At 45.3% G+C, this 19,593-nt stretch overlaps 2 protein-coding genes across 3 annotated transcripts in view; both read left to right on the top strand.

The window, feature by feature from the left end:
* Nucleotides 1–1,469, top strand: part of LOC145354083 (osteoclast stimulatory transmembrane protein-like) — a 35,953-nt gene extending 34,484 nt beyond the window's left edge. Inside the window, exon 5 of the mRNA XM_080205216.1 lies at nt 1,334–1,469. Within this exon, the coding sequence (XP_080061342.1) occupies nt 1,334–1,469 (136 nt within the window). The remainder of the gene's footprint in view (nt 1–1,333) is intronic.
* tp53rk (TP53 regulating kinase) lies at nt 1,382–16,106 on the top strand. Of its 2 annotated transcripts, none has more exons than XM_080204387.1 (3): nt 1,382–1,465; nt 12,765–13,054; nt 15,456–16,106. In XM_080204387.1, exons 2-3 carry the CDS (start codon nt 12,802–12,804, stop codon nt 15,932–15,934), a joined length of 732 nt encoding a protein of 243 aa, XP_080060513.1. In that variant the 5' UTR covers nt 1,382–1,465; nt 12,765–12,801; the 3' UTR covers nt 15,935–16,106. The 2 variants fall into 2 exon arrangements, with proteins under 2 accessions (XP_080060513.1, XP_080060512.1); XM_080204386.1 differs by having other exon boundaries at nt 1,447–1,556.
* The last annotated feature ends 3,487 nt before the right edge of the window (nt 16,107–19,593 follow it).

Genomic DNA, 19,593 nt, shown 5'->3' with positions numbered 1-19,593 from the left:
TACAATTAAAACAAAAATAGACCTAACCCCATAAGTTATTGCATTTTTGACTTTTTTCATACTTTTTAACTTTTTCTTCTTATCTCCATTGTTCAGATGCTTAGATTGGCCTTTTATCCTCACAATAAAAACACAGCTGGTACTTTTCTTGATTTAATTTTTTTAGGCATTTGTGTCACGATGATGTGATCCAACTGGAAAAGATTGAGAGACACATGTGGGATGTTAAAAAAGATGCATGCGGCTCCACAGTCGCACAGTGCTGACTCCTGACTTGAGGCAAACTGCTGTGTCCATTCTAGAGCTTATTGTGTTTCCAAAGTGACCACTCTTGCTTTCTGCAACAGTAATGTAGACAAGAGCTGCAACTGTGTCGCAAAAATGATCATCCACAAACACCAGGTAAAGTATTGATCTGGTTAGGAGATTGGTTAGACAGTCGAGGACAAAGAGTAGGAATAATGGATGTGCATCCGAAGGAAACGACTAGTGGAGTCTCATCAGGATCGGTGCTGGGACCTCAACTATTCACCATTTTTATCAATGGTTTAGATAACACAATAGAGAACCACACATTCAAGTTTGCCGATGATGTGAGTGAACGAACTCCTCAGAGGCCGGTGTCCTTTCCTAAGATTCTCTTTATTTACAAACTCCATTCCACCCCTAAGAGTGCTTCAGATACACAATCAGAATCCGGATTAGCCATGATAAATTTCAGGGGTTACAGGGATAGGGCAGGCGTGAGGGCCTTAGTAAGATGTTCTGTCAGAGAGTTGGTGCACACTTGATGGGCTGAATGGCCTCTTCTGCACTGTAGGGATTCTATGACACGTGACACCTCCAAAAATGCTGCACACGCTCAGTACTGCACTGAGATGTCAGCCTAAATTAGACGCTCAGGTTTTTGCAAGAATCTGTGATATCACATGTTTGATCTCACAAGGTGAGGCAAATATAATTTTGCTGTGAAGCTAAAATAAATCCAACTGTTCTCATGTAGGAAATATTATCTTGGAAGTATTTTATGGCTCACCTTGTTCATCTACAAAGATAGCTTGCATTTATGAGGTGCCTTTAACGTGGAAAAAATGTCTCAAGGTGTCTCACAAGAGGAAAATGAGATAAAATGTAAACTTCAGACAATAAAGAAAGGAATATTGGGAAGGGCAACTTAAAGTTTGGTCAAGGTCATAGTTTGTTTGTTTTACAGTCTTACAGGCCGAGATGGATATACAGAAGTTTGGGGGGATTCCAGAGAAAGACCTGGTTTTATTCAGTAACATTTAGAGTAGTACCCAAGTTTGCTAGTAATTGAACTGTCCTGGGACAGATGCAAGTTGCCCACACGTCACCGGACGCCAGGACCAAAGATGGCGGCCCCCATGTTGGCTTCACCGAGCCGCGGTGGGAGCCGGGATGCTGGAGGTCCGCCGCCGGATCTCGCCCTCACCTCAGCCAGGGAGTAAGTGCAGGATCAGCAGTCTTTTAACCCCCTCCCAGCCGCCGAGAAAGCTTCCCTCTGGAATAAACTGGCGCGGGATAGTGAGGATAAGGTGAGGCGGAGTGGCTGGAGAGGGCCGGACAGAGCCCGGGGCTCGCTCTGAGAGACAAGGGGAGAGAAGGAGGGGGCCCAAGAGGGGAGGTTTGGGGTGGTGAGGGTGCATGGAGAGTGGGGGGGAGGGAGGGGGGCTGATAAGAAGGCCTGGAGAGGAGGATGGATTGAGAAAAAGTGGGGGGAGAATGGTAACAAGTGGGGGGAAAAGGGGGTAAAGGGAGGGGGGAAAAGGGGGCAAAGGGAGGGGGGAAAAGGGGGCAAAGGGAGGGGGGAAAGGGGGCAAAGGGAGGGGGTAAAGGGAGGGGGAAAGAGGGAAAAGGAGGAGGGGGAAAGGGGGAGTGGGGATGTGGGTGGAATGACAACCTAACCTAACCTGTGTGGAGTCTGCATGTTCCCCCCGTGTCTGCATGGGTTTCCTCTGGGTGCTCCGGTTTCCTCCCACAGTCCAAAGATGTGCGGGTTAGGTGAATTGGCCATGCTAAATTGCCCCTTAGTGTCCCGGGATGCACAGGTTAGAGGGATTAGCAGGGTAAATATGTGGGGTTATAGGGAAAAGGCCTGGGTGGGACGGTTGTCAGTGCAGACTTGATGGGCCAAATGACCACCTCATGCACTCTAGGGATCTATGATTCTGGGGTGGGGAGGGAGTGGGTGGATGGGGTTGGGGAGCGGTGAATAGATGGGTGAGGGTTGGTTTATTTTTATTTATTTTACAGGACATGAATGTCGCTGACTGTGTCAGTATTTAACATAGAATCCCTACGGTGCAGAAGGTGGCCAACTGGCCCATCAAACCTGCACTGACAGCAATCCCACCCAGGCTTTATCCCTGTAACTTCATGCAGTTACCCTGCTTATCCCCCTGACGCTCAGGGGCAATTTACAACGGCCAGCCAACCTAACCCGCACATCTTTGGAGTGTGGGAGGAAACCCATGCAGACGTGGGGAGAATGTGCAGAATCCACACAGTCGCCAAGGACAGAATTAAAATTGGCTCCCTAGTGCTGTGAGGTGGCAGAGCTAACCATTGTGCCATTCGTGTGCCACTATGCAGCCCATATTGCCTGTTCCTAACTGCCTTCTATTTCAGAGGGCATTTGAGAGCCAACCACATTGCTGTGGCTCTGGTGCCACATGTTAGCCAAACTGGGTAAGGATAGCAAATTTCCTAAAGGACATCAGTGAACCACATGACAGTTGACAATTGTTTCAGAGATAATATATATCAGATAAAAACAGAAAATGCTGAAAAATCTCAACAGGTTTGACAGAATCTGTGGAAGGAGAACATAAGAACATAAGAAATAGGAGCAGGAGTAGGCCATCTGGCCCTTCGAGCCTGCCCCGCCATTCAATAAGATCATGGCTGATCTGTCGTGGCTCAGTTCCACTTTCCCGCCCTCTCCCCATAACCCTTAATCCCCTCTCTTATCAAAAACCCATCAACCCGCTTCTTAAAAATATTTAGCGAGGCAGCCTCCACCACTTCAACGGGCATAGAATTCCAGAGATTCACCACCCTTTGAGTGAAGAAGTTCCTCCTCGACTCCGTTCTGAACCGCCCCCCCTTTATCTTGAGGCTGTGCCCCCTAGTCCTACTGTCTTTTTTGAGCGGGAAGAGTCTCTCCACCTCTATCCTATCCATCCCATTCATCATCTTATACGTCTCAATGAGATCTCCCCTCATTCTTCTAAACTCTAACGAGTACAAGCCTAGTTTATTCAGCCTCTCCTCATAGCTCAACCCCCTCAACTCCGGTATCAGCCTAGTAAACCTCCTCTGCACTCCCTCCAGGGCCAAAATATCCTTGCGCAGGTGCGGCGCCCAAAACTGCACACAGTACTCCAGCTGCGGCCTCACCAATGCCCTATACAGCTGCAGCAAGACCTCCCTACTTTTATATTCAATCCCCCTCGCTATGAAGGCCAGCATCCCATTCGCCTTCCTGACCACCTGCTGCACTTGCAGGCTGGGTTTTTGCGACTCATGCACAAGGACCCCGAGGTCCCTCTGCACCGTCGCCTGCTGCAGTTTTTCGCCACGTAAGTAATAGTCCTTCCTACCATTCTTCCTACCAAAGTGGACCACCTCACACTTGCCAACATTAAATTCCATTTGCCATTTCCTGGCCCATTCGCCCAGCCTATCTAGATCCTTCTGCAGACTCTCCACACCCTCCGCACAATTTGCCTTTCCCCCAATCTTAGTGTCATCAGCAAATTTCGACACCCTACACTCGGTTCCCTCCTCCAGATCATCTATATAAATGGTAAATAGCTGAGGCCCCAGCACCGACCCCTGGGGCACCCCACTAGTCACCAACCGCCAATCCGAATAGCACCCATTGACCCCCACTCTCTGCCTCCTATTTGACAACCAATCCTCTATCCACGCTAACACCCTACCCCCAACTCCATGTCCTCTGACCTTCTGCAGTAACCTCTTGTGAGGTACCTTATCAAACGCCTTCTGAAAATCCAGAAAGACCACATCCACCGGCTCTCCTCTATCCACCGCCCTAGACACATCCTCATAGAACTCCAGTAAATTTGTCAGACACGACTTCCCTTTAATGAAACCGTGTTGCGTCTGCCCTATCAAGCAATTCCCTTCAAGATGCCTCGCAATTTCCTCCTTAATGACGGATTCTAACATTTTACCTACCACAGACGTTAAACTAACCGGCCTGTAATTCCCCGCCTTTTGCCTGGCACCCTTCTTAAACAACGGCGTAACATTAGCCGTTTTCCAATCCTCCGGCACTTCCCCGGAATCCAGCGACGTCTGGAAAATAACCACCAAGGCATCCACTATCACCTCCGCTATTTCTTTCAGAACCCTCGGATGCATTCCATCCGGTCCTGGGGACTTGTCCACAATCAGCCCCTCCAGTCTGTCGCGCACCACCTCTCTAGTAACAGTAATGTCATTAAGACCCTCCAGTCCTACCACCTTTCCATCGCTAACACCCGGCAAATTATTCACGTCCTCCTCCGTGAAGACAGAAACAAAAAAGTTATTCAAGACCTTAGCCATATCCCCATCCCCTACCACTAGGTCCCCTTTCTCATCCTCTAAAGGACCAACATTCACCCTAGCCAGCCTCTTCCTTTTTATATATTTATAAAAACTCTTGCTATCCTTTTTTATATTAAGCGCTAGCCCAGCTTCATAGCTTCTTCTACCCTCCTTTATCAACTTTTTTGTCAATCTTTGTTGACATTTAAACCTTTCCCAATCCTCTTCTCGCCCACTGCTCTTAGCTACTCTAAATTCCTCCGCAAGATTGGATGAGACTTCATCAGAGCTGTGGTTTCATGGTTGTCATTAGATTTTTAATTCCAGATTTTTATTGAATTCAAATTTAACATCTGCCATGGATTTGAACCCAGGTCCCCAGACTTGGTTCTGGGCCTCTAGATTGCTAGTCCAGTGACAATACCATGGTGCCACTAGTTAGGGGAGGAGATTTTGTTGTATCTTCATTGCAGTGTTAGGTAAGCCTTACTTGTGACTAATAAATAAACTTTAACTTTATTTTGAACAGAGAAAGCAGAAGTGGTGGGGAGGCGATGATGAAAACAGGGATGAGGAACTTTCCATCATGTTGAGAGGTTGGGGTTGCTGTCCTTAAGAGTAGTGAAGTTTATGATGAATCCTAATAGAGGCATTGAAAGCTGAGATGTTTTGATAGAACGAATATGGGGAAATATGTTCCCTCTGTCAGGACGATCCATAACAGGAAATCATTGATTTAAAATGATTGGCAAAAAGAATTTGATGGGAAACTTTCACAAAGAGGATTCATATGATCAGAAACATGCTTCCTGAAAGGGTAGCTTGATCAAATCGTTGCATAGAATTACAAGGTGAAGGCTGGGATTAAATTGGATAATTCCTTCAAAGTGTCTTCACAAGAAAAGTGGGCTAAATGGCCCTCTTCCGATTTGTAAAATACTACAAGGAGAAGAAGGCCACAATCAAGGGTTGAAATAGCTTGAATTTACGGAATAGGGCTGCAACATCTTTTGGTGGCCATTTTTGATTTGCTTACAAACACAGTGAATTGCAGCATCTAATAAAACTAACGCATCTGTTTTCAGGCTCTCCAAATAACAAATCAGAATTTCCATTTGCTTTTCCCAGTGAAGGCAGCGCTTTTAGTTCAATCAAGAGGAAATTTCTGCTGATGGCTCAGTGGGTAACTTGCACTGTGTGGTGTGGACCATGGGTGCACAGTGTTTTTCACCCTTGGTCTGTGCACCAAGTCAGCTGAGGTCAGCCAGAGGGATGTTTAGCATCATACACTTGACTTCAGTGCTTGCGAAGAGGAACTCTTATGGAAGCAAAGTGCTTCTGATTACTCCCTGGTAACCTTTTATTGGAATGGGGCTAGTGAGTGGTGATGGGCAAGAACAGGGTTGGGTTTGTGTAGTTCTTTCTAATGGTCAAAAAGGTTGTCTCGCTAATCCCACTAAAATCCACTTGGGTAATGTCTTGGAATGTCAGCTATAAATCCTGAGATTGTGAAAGGAGCTACGTAAATGCTTTCATGGATTCAATTCTGCGTAAAGTAGTGGAATTGATTTTCAGGGGTCAGATTGATTATCTATGCAGTTGAAACTTGAATTTATGTAGCAGCTTTAATGTAACTGAGCCTATCAAAATACTTCACGGAAGTATTTTGAATACCCGGCCACCGAAGGAGATATTAGGACTGGTGACCAATACCTTGCTTGGGGGAAGATTTTAAGTGGTGCCATAATGGAGAAAAGAGATGGAGAGAGATTCACAGTGAGAATTCCAGACTTTTATTCACAAGTTCAGCAGAATTAGGCCATTTGGCCTATCAAGTCCACTCCACCATTTGATCATGGCTGATATGCTTCTCATCCCCACTTTCCTGTCTCCTGCCCATGATCCTTCAGCCCATGATCCTTCAACCCATTACCGACTAAAAATCTGTCTAACTCCTCAAATTTACTCACTGTTCCAGCATCCACCGCACTTTGGGGTAGCAAATTCCACAGATTCACAACCCTTTGGGAGAAGTAGTTTCTCCTCAACTCTGTTTTAAATTTGCCACCCCTTATCCTAAGACTATGACCTCTCGTCCCAGAATTCCCCACAAGAGGAAGCATCAGTTCCATGTCTACTTTATCTATATCTTTTATCATCTTATATACTTCAATTTGATCTCCCCTCATTTTTCTAAATTCCAGAGAGTATAGGCCTAAATTGTTCGTAAGAACATAAGAAATAGGAGCAGGAGTAGGCCATCTAGCCCTTCGAGCCTGCCCCGCCATTCAGTAAGATCATGGCTGATCTGTCGTGTTTCAGTTCCACCTTCCCGCCCTCTCCCCATAACCCTGAATCCCCTTGCCTATCAAAAACCTATCAACCCGCGTCTTAAAAATATTTAGCGAGGCAGCCTCCACCACTTCAACGGGCAGAGAATTCCAGAGATTCACCACCCTTTGAGTGAAGAAGTTCCTCCTCAACTCCGTTCTGAACCACCCCCCCTTTATCTTGAGGCTGTGCCCTCTAGTCCTACTGTCCTTTCTGAGCGGGAAGAGCCTCTCCACCTTTATCCCATCCATCCCATTCATCATCTTATATGTCTCAATGAGATCTCCCCTCATTCTTCTAAACTGTAACGAGTACAAGCCTAGTTTATTCAGCCTCTTCTCATAGTTCAACCCCCTCAACTCCGGTATCAGCCTAGTAAACCTCCTCTGCACTCCCTTCAAGGCCAAAATATCCTTGCGTAAGTGCGGCGACCAAAACTGCACACAGTATTCCAGCTGCGGCCTCTCCAGTGCGCTGTACAGTTGCAGCAAGACCTCCCTACTTTTATATTCAATCCTCCTTGCTATGAAGGCCAGCATCCCATTCGCCTTCCTGACCACCTGCTGCACCTGCAAGCTGGGTTTTTGCGACTCATGCACAAGGACCCCGAGGTCCCTCTGCACCGTCGCATGCTGCAGTTTTTTGCCATGTAAGTAATAGTCCTTCCTACCATTATTCCTACCAAAGTGGACAACTTCACACTTGCCAACCTTAAATTCCATTTGCCATTTCCTGGCCCATTCGCCCAGCCTATCTAGATCCCTCTGCAGACTTTCCACACCCTCCGCACAATTGCCGTTCCACCAATCTTGGTATCATCAGCAAATTTCGACACCATACACTCAGTTCCCTCCTCCAGATCATCTATATAAATGGTAAATAGCTGAGGCCCCAGCACCGACCCCTGGGGCACTCCACTAGTCACCAACCGCCAATCCGAATAGCACCCATTGACCCCCACTCTCTGCCTCCTATTTGACAGCCAATCCCCTATCCACGCTAACACCCTACCCCCAACTCCATGCCCCCTGACCTTCTGTAATAACCTCTTGTGCGGCACCTTATCAAACGCCTTCTGAAAATCAAGAAACACCACATCCACCAGCTCTCCTCTATCCACCGCCCTAGACACATCCTCATAGAACTCCAATAAATTCGTCAGACATGACTTCCCCTTAACGAAACCGTGCTGCGTCTGCTCTACCAAACAATTCTCCTCAAGATGCCTCGCTATTTTCTCCTTGATCACGGATTCTAGCATTTTACCTACAACAGACGTTAAACTAACCGGCCTATAATTCCCTGCCTTTTGCCTGCCACCTTTCTTAAACAACGGCATAACATTAGCCGTTTTCCAATCTTCCGGCACTTCCCCGGAATCCAGCGAGGTTTGGAAAATAATCACCAAGGCATCCACAATCACCAAGGCATCCACTATCACCTCCGCCATTTCTTTCAGAACCCTCGGATGCATTCCATCCGGTCCTGGGGACTTGTCCACAATCAGTCCCTCCAGTCTTTCAAGCACTGCCTCTCTAGTAACAATAATGTCATTCAGGCCCTCCACCCCTGCCATCTTTCCATCGCTAACACCCAGCAAATTATTCACGTCTTCCGTGAAAACCGATACAAAAAGTTATTCGAGGCCTCAGCCGTTTCCCTATCCCCTACCACTAAGTCCCCCCTCTCATCCTCTAAGGGTCCAACGTTCACCCTAGTCAGCCTCTTCCTTTTTATATATTTATAAAAACTCTTACTATCCTTTTTTATATTAAGCGCCAGCCCAGCTTCATAGTTTATCCTACCCCTCTTTATCAACTTCTTTGTCATTCTTTGTTGATATTTAAACCTCTCTCAATCCTCTTCTCGCCCACTACTCTTAGCTACTGTAAACGCATCCGCTTTTAATTTAACACTTTCCTTTACCTCCTTCGTTATCCACGGCTGATTATCTCTCCTCCTACGATCCTTTTTAACCATCGGAATAAATTTCTGCTGAGCACCAAGAAAGATCTCTTTAAAGATCCTGCACTGTTCCTCAGCAGACCTACCTTCCAATGCGCTCCCCCAATCAACATTTGCCAATTCCTCTCTCATCCTATTGTATTCCCCTCTGTTCAAACAAAGGACACATGTCCGGGAACCCACTTTCTCCTCCTCCATCTGCACCAGAAACTCCACCATACAATGATCACTCTTCCCAAGAGGATCCTTCACCACAAGGTCCTTAATTCTACCCGCCTCATTACACAACACCAGATCCAAGATAGCTCGCTCCCTCGTCGGCTCCAACACACACTGTTCAAGGAAACTATCCCGGCAGCATTCCAAGAACTCTTCCTCAAGCCCACTGCATCCAACATGGGTCAACCAATCAATATGTAGATTGAAATCCCCCATAATTATCGCCATTCCATCCCTGCACGCCGCATTTATTTGCGTGTTAACAGCCCGCCCCACCTCCAGATCATTGTTTGGGGGCCAATAGACGACACCCACCAGCGTCTTCCTCCCTTTGCTGTTCCTAATCTCCACCCACAACGATTCCACTTTCTGCTCTTTGGCTCCTATATCATCCCTTACTACCACCCTGATGCTATCCTTAATCAGCAGAGCTACGCCCCCCCCTTTTTCCTCCCGCCAATCCTTCCTAAACACTTGGTACCCCTGTACGTTCAGCTCCCGGTCCCTGTCACCTTGCAGCCATGTCTCTGTAATGGCCACCAGATCATATCCATTTGTGCTGATCTGTGCCACCAGTTCATTCACTTTATTCCGAATGCTTCGTGCATTCAGATAAAGTGCCTTCATCCCAGCCTTCACCTGTACCCTATTAGCCGGAACGCCACCAACCTTACTCATGCCCCCTACTCCCTTTATTATTGGGACATCCTTGGCCTCTTCCCTTACCTGTACCCTCTCCTTTACTTTAGACCCCGTAATTTCACCTACACCCCCCCCCCCCCCCCCCCCGCAGTTAGTTTAAAGCCCTATCTATAGTCCTATCTACACGATTCACGAGGACACTGCTCCCAGCACAGTTCAGACCAACCCCATCCCACCTGAACAGGTCCCACCTACCCCAATACTGGTGCCAATGCCCCACAAATTCAAACCCATTCCTCCCACACCAATCCCTGAGCCACCCATTCACTTCCTTAATCTTGTCAACCCTACACCCGTCTGCACACGGTTCAGGCAGTAGTCCGGAGATAACCACCTTGTCGGTTCTACTTTTTAATTCCATTCCCAGCTTTTCATACTCCCTCCCCAGATCCTCAGTTCGCATTTTGCCTACGTCGTTGGCACCCACGTGTACTACAACGACTGGATTCTCACCCTCCCACTCCAGGTTCCTCTGCAGCCCAGATGTGACATCCTGGACCCGAGCACCAGGCAGACAACACACCCTTCTGTGCACTTTGTCATTGTGACAAAGGACAGTGTCAATGCCCTTAACCACACTATCCCCAATTACGACTACGTTCCTTTTCACCTTCTCTTTGCCTATGTCCTGTGTCTTCAATGTCTGTGTGACTATGCAGCTGAAGACATGGCCCCCTACGACAGAGCCTTGGAAAAGAAAAATGCGCAAGAGGCCGGAATAAGAAGAGAGCAGAGATCCCAGGGACAGAAGGGAATTGCAGAAATGGCGAAGTGAGGTCTGTAACTTAGTAAACCGCAGATAACGTAAGTTCCGATGGGTCAGAGCCTGTCCAACCAACTTCCTTATGAAAATAATTGTTTCAGTAGACTAAAGAAAATCTCATAGCGGGAAGAATCTAGATGTCCAGGCGGAGGTTTACACAGTAGGTTATTAATAAAGCCTAAAGCTGGTGACCAAGCATGAATTCCAGGAATGGATAAAAATATGGATGAAAATAGAAAAGAACAAGTACTTCTCGGAAGGAATATGTCAACACAAGAGAGGTGATGACACAGTGGTTAACACTGCTGCCTCACCGTACCAGGGGCCTGAGTTTAGCTAAGAGGCAATTTAGCATAGCCAATCCACCTAACCCGCACATCTTTGGACCGTGGGAGGAAATTGCAGCCTGCAGACATGGAAGTTGGTTGGACAGGCTCTGGCCCATCGGAACCTACATTATCTGCGGTTTACTAGGTTACAGACCTCACCCTCGCCATTTCTGCAACTTCCTTCTGTCCCTGGGATCTCTGTTCTCCTCTAATTCTGGCCTTGGCTGGCTGTCTGTGTGGAATTTGCATATTCTACCTGTGTTTGCATGAGTTTTCTCTGGGTGCACCGGTTTCCTCCCACGGCCCAAAGATATAGGGGTCGGGTGGCACGGTGACATAGTGGTTAGCACTGCTGACACACAGCGCCAGGGTCCCAGGTTCAAATCCCGGCTTGGGCCACAATCTCTGTGGAGTTTGCACGTTTGCCTCATGTCTGTGTGGGTTTCCTCCAGGTGCTATGATTTCCTCCCATGCAAGTTAGGTGGATTGGCCATGCTAAATTGCCTCTTAGCATAGGGGGGCTAGCTAGGGTAATTGCATGTGGTTATGGGGATAGGGTGGGTGTGACAATGGTCGGTGCAGACTCGATGGGCCGAATGATGTCCTTCTGCATTGTAGGATTCTGAGCCTAAAGATGTGCAGGTTAGTTGGCTTGGCCATGCTAAATTGCCCCTTAGTGTCTCAAGATGTGTAGGCTAGGTGGACTAGCCATGATCAGTGTGTGGGATTACGGGGACAGAGTGGGGGAGTGGACCTATCTGTGTTTGCGTGAGTTTCCTTTGGGTGCTCCGGCTTCCTCCCACAGTCCAAAGATGTGCAGGTTAGGTTGATTGGCCATGCTAAATTGCCCATTAGTGTCAGGGGGATTAGCAGGCTAAATATATGGGGTAATGGAAGTCGGGCCTGGGTGGGATTGTGATTGGTAGAGACTTGGTGGGTCTAATGGCCGCCTTCTGTACTGTAGGTTTATGACCTAGGTACAGTGCTCATTTGGAGGTTCAGTACAGACTCAACAAGCTGAACGGCCACATTCTGCACTGTAGGGATCCTATGGAAGTATTGAATGGGATGATGTAGGACTACCTGATTCACATCAGTGATGTGTGTTCAAAAGACTTGGTGCAAGTGCCATTAAATTTGACATTACTCACACCTAAGCGGGTTAGTGGAGTTGGAGGAGGCAGCTCAGCAATTACAAAATGAGTTGGCCAAAATATCTAAGTGGTCAGAACAGTGATCGATTAGAATTGCAATGTGAATGAGTCTAAAGCAATGCACATAGCAAGAAGAAAGTGCCATGTGTTCCAGACAGCAGGTGGAATTGCCTAATAGCAAAGTTGAAAAAGACCTTGGTCACTTGAATTTAATAGTCAACGTGTCAAAAATGCTTAATGCCTTTACTGAGTTCAGAAGTGTATGTTACAGCACTTAATTTTGATCACAAGAATTCACAACACATAAATTTGAGGAGCACACTCTGTATAGTAACTTTGGATGATAGACGTTGGTTCCCCCGATGTGGCAGCACAGTGGTTAGCACTGCTGCCAGGGACCTGGGTTCGATTCCCAACTTGGGCCGCTGTCTGTGTGGAGTTTGCATGTTCACCCCCTGTCTGTAGGGGTTTCCTCCGGGTGCCCCGGTTTCCCCTCTCAGTCCAAAAGATGTGCTAATTAGGTGCACTGGCCTTGCTAAATTCTCCCTCAATGTACCCGAACAGGCACTGGATTGTGGTGACTAGGGCATTTTCACAGTAACTTTATTGCAGTGTGAATGTAAGCCTACTTGTGATAAATACCCATTTTGCAGTCCAAGGGAAGAGAGCGAGCACTGCTTTACCTTCTATTGCAGTTTTGCTTCACTGTTTTCTTGTGTTTAGTCTTTAACTGCAGGTTATCCTTTGAGCTTCCCACTGTATGATGGCAGAAAGTCAGCAGCAGGATGACCCAGAAACACTCGGCAAGCTGCGGGTCCAAGATTTCCTTCAGCAATTCCAGATGGTCAAACAAGGCGCTGAAGCTAAAATCTACAGGGGCAATTTCCTTGGGAAGCCAACCATTGTGAAGGAGAGATTCCCCAAATCTTATCGACACACTGCCCTGGACAAGAAGCTCACACATCGCAGGACAACTCAGGAAGTACGTTCGCTGCTTAGGTGCAGGAAAGCTGGTGAGTATGTATTCTAATGGATTTTCTCCCAAATAAAATGCTGGAAACCCGTCAACATCTTAAAGCAAACCAGTGGTTAACATTTTGAATGGAAACTTCTTGCAGAAAACTTTTAACTTTAGACTTTCAGCAGTTCTTTCTATTACAAAATGCTGTACTTTAAGGGTTATCTTTTCTCTAAACATTTTTGTTCCATATCGAGTACACTGTTGGTTCCTCTCAAATTAACATGGAGAAATTGAGATTCATTTTAGGGAATTCAGTTTGGGTCTTCATTTAGGGAATTCAGGGATGGCGCAGTGGGTAGCACTGCTGCCTCACAGCGCCAGGGTCCCGGGTTTGATTTCCAGCTTGGGTCACTGTTTGTGTAGAGTCTGCACATTACCCCCACGTCTGCGTAGATTTCCTCCGGGTGCCCCGGTTTCCTTCCACAGTCCGAAAGACGAAATGGTCAGATGCATTGCCCATGCTAAATTCTCCCTCCTAGTACCTGGACAGGCACCAGAGTGTGGCACCTAGGAGATTTTCACAGTAACTTCATTGTAATGTTAATGTGAGCCTCTTTGTGACGTAAATAAATAAACATAAAACGTTTAGACTGAATTGGAGTGAATCCAATTGGATGTACAAAAAGAAAGATTTGAATTTATATATAGCATCTTTCAAAACCTTGTCATACAGTCCTTTAATTTAAAGCTTATGTGTATTTTTTTGAAGTGTAGCCTCTGTTATAATGTTTAATGAAGTATGGTTTTCATTCATTTATTATGGGAAGAAAACACAGGTTGAGCAAAGTTATGACAGAAATCTCAGCCTTTGTCTCTGGAATCTCGAAACCAATTATAGCAGGTTTTAGTTGGCAGATGCTTAATTTGACTTTGTTTGTTTGTGAGTGAAGAAGTCTCGCAAGAAAACAGTGTGTTAGGCCTAAATGGCCTAGCAATATTATCGCTAGACTATTAATCCAGAAAACCAGCTAACTTTCTGGGAACCCGGGTTTGAATCCCACCACGGCAGATTGTGGAATTTGAATTCAATAAAAAATATCTGGAATTAAGAATCTACTGGTGACCATGAAACCATTGTCAATTATTAGAAAAAACCCATCTGGTTCGCTAATGTCCTTTAGGGAAGGAAGTCTGCCGTCTTTACCTGGTCTGGCCTACATGTGACTCCAGAGCCACAGCACTGTGGTTGACTCTCAACTGCCCTTGGCCAACTAGGAATGAACAATAAATACTGTCCAGCCAGCCAGCCAGCAAACTCATGTCTCATGAATGAATAAAAAATAACAGTCTTAACGTTGAGGCTTGGAAATCATGCTGCGCTTTCCAGATATAATCTGTGATTAGTTACAAAAGTATAGAGATCTGGAGTAAAGTTATTATGGCAATCCAGTTTCTTAAAAGTTATATGTAGTTTGAATCCCTTAATCAAAATTGTAATTCTCTAAGATGAGTCTAAAGTAATCAGTGTTTAATTGAGTTATAAATCAAGCTGGATTCAATCTTCAGCCTCTGCCATGTCAGTTGATCAGCTTTTTTTTATTCGTTCATGGGACATGGGCATTGCTGGCCAGCATTTGTTGCCCATCCCTAATTACCTGAGGGCAGTTGAGAGTCACCCACATTGCTGTGGCTGTGGAGTCACACGTAGGCCAGACCAGGTAAGGACAGTAGATTTCCTTCCCATTAGTGAACCAGATGGGTTTTACCATGGTTTCATGGTCATCAGGAGATTCTTAATTTACTGTTACCATCATAGTAGGAATTCAGCAAATGCTGTCAGACCTGCTGAGGTTTTCCAGCATTTTCTGTTTCTGTTTGAAATCAGCAACCCACTTTGTTGAAGCTGGACCAGTGAAAGGAACATTGGTTAGGATTCATGGACCTAACTTAACTGCTAGAAAAGTATGTGCGAGAGATTAGATGAGAGAATGTGATACCCATACAGTCAAACAGCCTACCTTCACTAGGCATGCAGAGTCGCACTTTAGTCACAAGACATAGTAGCAGAATGACCAAAAGGTCTGAAAACATACTCTGAGAGGGGAGAGTTTCAAAAATGTCCAGAAGGGCAATTTTTTCCCACAGAGGATGGTGAGTGTCTGGAATGAAACGATAAGAGAGGTGTGTACAATTTTGTCTTTTAAAAAGCTTTTAGACAGTTACGTAAGATGGGTATAGAGGGACATGGGCCAAATGCAGGCAATTAGGACTAGCTTGGGGGCTTTAAAAAAAAGGGTGGCATGGACATGTTGGGCCGAAGGTCCTGTTTCCAGGCTATAAACCTCTGTGTGAGTCTATAACTGGAGTCAAACCTTCCATGGGATGAGGAGCAACCAACTTGACCAAGTTTAACGAAAGTACGGAGAAAGTAATCTGCTTCTTTTGTTTTCTAGGTATTGCAACCCCCGTGGTATATTTTGTGGACTACAACGCCAGTTGCATCTACCTCGAAGATTTAGTTGGGGCTACAACTGTCCGTGACTATGTCGCCTCTGCCCAGAAGGCTGCAACAGATACCACAAAGCTTTTTCCCCTAGCGGAAAAAATTGGCCAGATCCTGGCAAAAATGCACGATGAGGATGTTGTCCACGGGGACCTCACTACCTCAAACATGATGATACGGCAGCCTGAGGAAGAGTTGAGTTTGGTACTGATAGATTTTGGCCTGAGTTTTACCTCCGCTTTGCCAGAGGATAAAGGAGTCGACCTTTATGTTTTGGAGAAGGCTTTCCTCAGCAGTCACCCCAACACGGAAAACGTGTTCAAAATCTTCCTAAAGAGTTACTCGGCCGCCTCCAAAAAGTCAGGTCCTGTGATAAAAAAACTCGATGAAGTTAGACTGAGAGGGAGAAAGAGATCAATGGTCGGATAGCAAAAATATTTTAATTAAAACATTTTATAACTTTTAGTTTCAAAGACTTTGTCAAAATATGTAACAAAATAAAGTCTGAATTTTGTAATCGTGTTTATTTTCAAAGTTCAATATTTTTAAATCAATTATTGCAGCTGCTGATGGATGGATTAAAAGGAGTCCTTATTCTTGATTATTGTCCTTTTTCATTTTCCATTCTGTGTGCTCAAGAGGAAAATATTCAAAAAAAACATCAAATTGTGTGTTTCTGGCTTCAGCACTATTTAAAAGCAGAAATTCTAACTATATAGCAAAAAGAGTTTTAACTGTCCAGAAGTGACAGTAAAATCCAGATTGCCAGAACAACAATAAGATTGCCAACCAATAAACGCTTTATCAGTTGTCTTGGTATTCATAATTACAAAAGTTTTTTTGTATTCCTTCATGGGATGTGGGCTTTGCTGGCTAGGCAGCATTTATTGCTCTTGAGAAGGTGGTGCTGAGCTGCCTTCTTGAATCACTGCGGTCCATAGGGTGTAGGTACGCCCACATGCTGTTAGGAAGGGATTTCCAGAACGTTGCCCCAATGACAGTGAAGGAACGGCGTTACATTTTCAAGTCGGGAAGACGTGTGACTTGCAGGAGAACTTGCAAATGGCGGTTTCCCCGTGCATTGGCTACCTGCCTCTAGATGGTAGAGGTTGAGAGTTGGAGGGTGCTGTCAGAGGAGTCTTGGTGAGTCGCTGCAGTGCATCTTGGAGATGGTACATTGCTGCCACTGTCAGTCAGTGGAGGAGGGAGTGAATGTGGATGGGCTGCCAATCAAGCAGACTGCTTTGGTATAATGTCAAGCTTCTTGAGTGTAATCAGAGGGGCACTCATCCAGGCAAGTGGAGAGCTTTTCATCTCATTCCTGATTTGTGTAGATTGTGGGGAGTCAGGAGGTGAATTACAGCAGAATTCTCAGCCTCTGACCTGCTCTTGAAGCCAGTTCAGTTTCAGGTTAATAGTAACGTCTTGTATGTTAATAGGGAGGGATTCAGCAATGGTAATGCAATGAATGAAAAAATTGGCCAGATCCTGGCAAAAATGCACAATGAGGATGTTGTCCACGGGGAACTCACTACCTCAAACATGATGATACGGCAGCCTGAGGAAGAATTGAGTTTGGTACAGATAGACTTTGGCCTGAGTTTTGCCTCCACTTTGATGGAGGATAAAGGAGTCGACCTTTGTTTTGGAGAAGTCATTCCTCAGCAGTCACCCGAACACAGAAAACATGTTCAAAATCTTCCTAAAGAGTTACTCGGCCGCCTCCAAACAGTCAGGTCCTGTGATTTAAAAAAAACTCGATGAAGTTAGACTGAGAAGGAAAAAAAGATCAATGGTTGGATAGCGAAAATATTTTAATTAAAACATTTTGTAACTTTTAGTTTCAAAGGCTTTGTAAAAATATGTAACAAAATAAAGTCTGAATTTTGTAATCATGTTTAATTTCAAAGTTCAATATTTTTAAATCAATTATCGCAGTTGAGATTGTTAGATTATCTCTTCTTGGAAATGATCATTTCCTGGCACTTGTGAGGCACAAATGTTACTTGTCACTTCTCAGCCCAACTCTGAATATTGCCCAGGTCTTGCTGCATATGGACATGGATTGCTTCAGTATCTGAGGTGTCCCGAATGGTGTTGAACGTTTTGTAATCATCTGCAAACATTCCCACTTATGGCCATATAATGGAAGGAAGGTCATTGTTAAAACAAAAGTTTATTTACTAGTGTCACAAGTAGGCTCACATTAACACTGCAATGACATTACTGTGAAAATTCCCTAGTCACCACACTCCAGTGCCTATTCGGGAGGAAGAATTTAGCATAACCAGTACGTCTTTCAGACGGTGTGAGGAAACTGGAGCACCCAGAGGCACGGGGAGAACATGCAGACCCTGCTCAGATAGTGACCAAGCCAGGAATCAAACCCAGGTCCCTGGTGCTGTGAGGCAGCAGTACTTGCCACCATACTGCTCAATTGAAGATGATTGGGTGTAGGACATTACCCTGAGAACTTCTGCACAATATCTTGTAGCTGTGATGGCTGACTTCCAACCACATTGTACCAGGATTCAGTAAAAGTTTTCTGTTTATGGCTGTAAGCATTTACGTGGTTTCAACCATGCAGAGAAGGTTTACCAGGACGATGCCTGTTGGAGGTTTTCAGGTAAGAGGAGAAGTTGGATAAACTTGGATTGTTTTCACTGGAAAGATGGAGGCTGAGGGGTGACCTGACAGAGGTGTACAAAATTATGAGAGGCGTAGATAGGGTGGATAGTTAGAGGCTTTTTCCCAGGCTGCAAGTATCAAGGTGAGAGGGGGTAAGTGTAGGGGTGAAGTTTGGGAAGAGGTTTTCACACAGTAGGTGGTGGGTGCCTGGAACACAGTACTGGTGGAAGTAGGTATGTTAGCAATGTTAAAGGCGTATCTTGACAAACATATGAATGGGGGTTGAACCGCGTATGGGTAATAAGTAGTGGGTCTAAATAAGGATTAGGAGTCATCGCAGGCTTGGTGGGCTGAATGGCCTGTTCCTGTGCTGTATTCTTTGTTGTAAACAAGGTACTTGTTAGGAGCACAACTTTGCAAAATTGCCCTGGTTTGTCTTTACATTGGCCATGCTATCATTTGCTGCAAGGATGGGAAGATGGTGGCGTATACATAATGTCACTGGAGTAGTAATCCAGAGGTCCAGGGGCATGGGTTCAGATCTCACCATGCTAGCAGCTGGGAGTAAAAATTCACTGCAAGGATGTTCCATTCTAAATTTATTGCACATTATGTTTCATTACTCCTAATACTTTTTTTTTGTATTTGTAGCAAAAAGATAATTTCTAAAGACAGGATAAATCCTTATGAACTGACCCAGCAACCTTATATCTGATATGAGCGGAATATCGGCTGGAATTTTACTGCTTGCCATGGGAATCTGAGCGGGCGAGGGGTGGACAATAGGAAGTCCATTGATCTTGGGCGGGATTTTACAGTTTCGGGATGAGTGAGGCCGTAAACTTACGCCCATTATGTCAGACAACTATTAACCTTTACCTACGGTTTGTTACAATGGACACCATATAGCTGCTTACCATAATATGAGAGCAAAATACTGCAGATGCTGGAAACAAAAACAGAAAATGCTGGAAAATCTCAGCAGGTCTGACAGCATCTGTGGAGAGAGAATATAGTCAATATTTTGACTGGCTAACGCTTTGTCAGGGCTTACCATGCTTCCAATTTGAAAAGTGGTAAATATCACATTGTTAGACTTAAAATATTCATATTTATTTCCACGTATAGATCCTTCCCTATATTCTGCACTCTCACCGCTCCTTCTCTATGTACTCTATGAACAGTATGCTTTGTCTGTTTAGCGTGCAAGAACAATATTTTTCACTTTACACCTACACATGGGACAATAATAAATCAAATCAAAGATCAGCAAAGCACATGAAGATGTTAAAGCTTTAAAACAATATATTGCTAAATTCTCCCTCAGCGCACCCGAACAGACGTTGGAGTGTGGCGACCAGGGGATTTTCATAGTTACTTCATTACAGTGTTAGTGTCACAAGTACACTGTACTTGTAATATTAGTTAGCAAGGGGTTAAAATGCTATTTTCTAGAATGC

The sequence above is a fragment of the Carcharhinus amblyrhynchos genome, chromosome 16 (assembly GCF_965287045.1).
Source record: "Carcharhinus amblyrhynchos chromosome 16, sCarAmb.v2.hapA, whole genome shotgun sequence".
NCBI classification, from domain to species: domain Eukaryota; kingdom Metazoa; phylum Chordata; class Chondrichthyes; order Carcharhiniformes; family Carcharhinidae; genus Carcharhinus; species Carcharhinus amblyrhynchos.
Note: the sequence above shows the minus strand (reverse complement) of the source record. Positions and strands in the feature narration are given on the sequence as shown.

Bases quoted from the DNA above. Each gene is read 5' to 3' on its own strand.
- tp53rk (XM_080204387.1), top strand. From the start codon at position 12,802: ATGATGGCAGAAAGTCAGCAGCAGGATGACCCAGAAACACTCGGCAAG. The intron at 13,055-15,455 runs GTGAGTATGTAT...TTTGTTTTCTAG, and splicing joins GCTTAGGTGCAGGAAAGCTG to GTATTGCAACCCCCGTGGTA.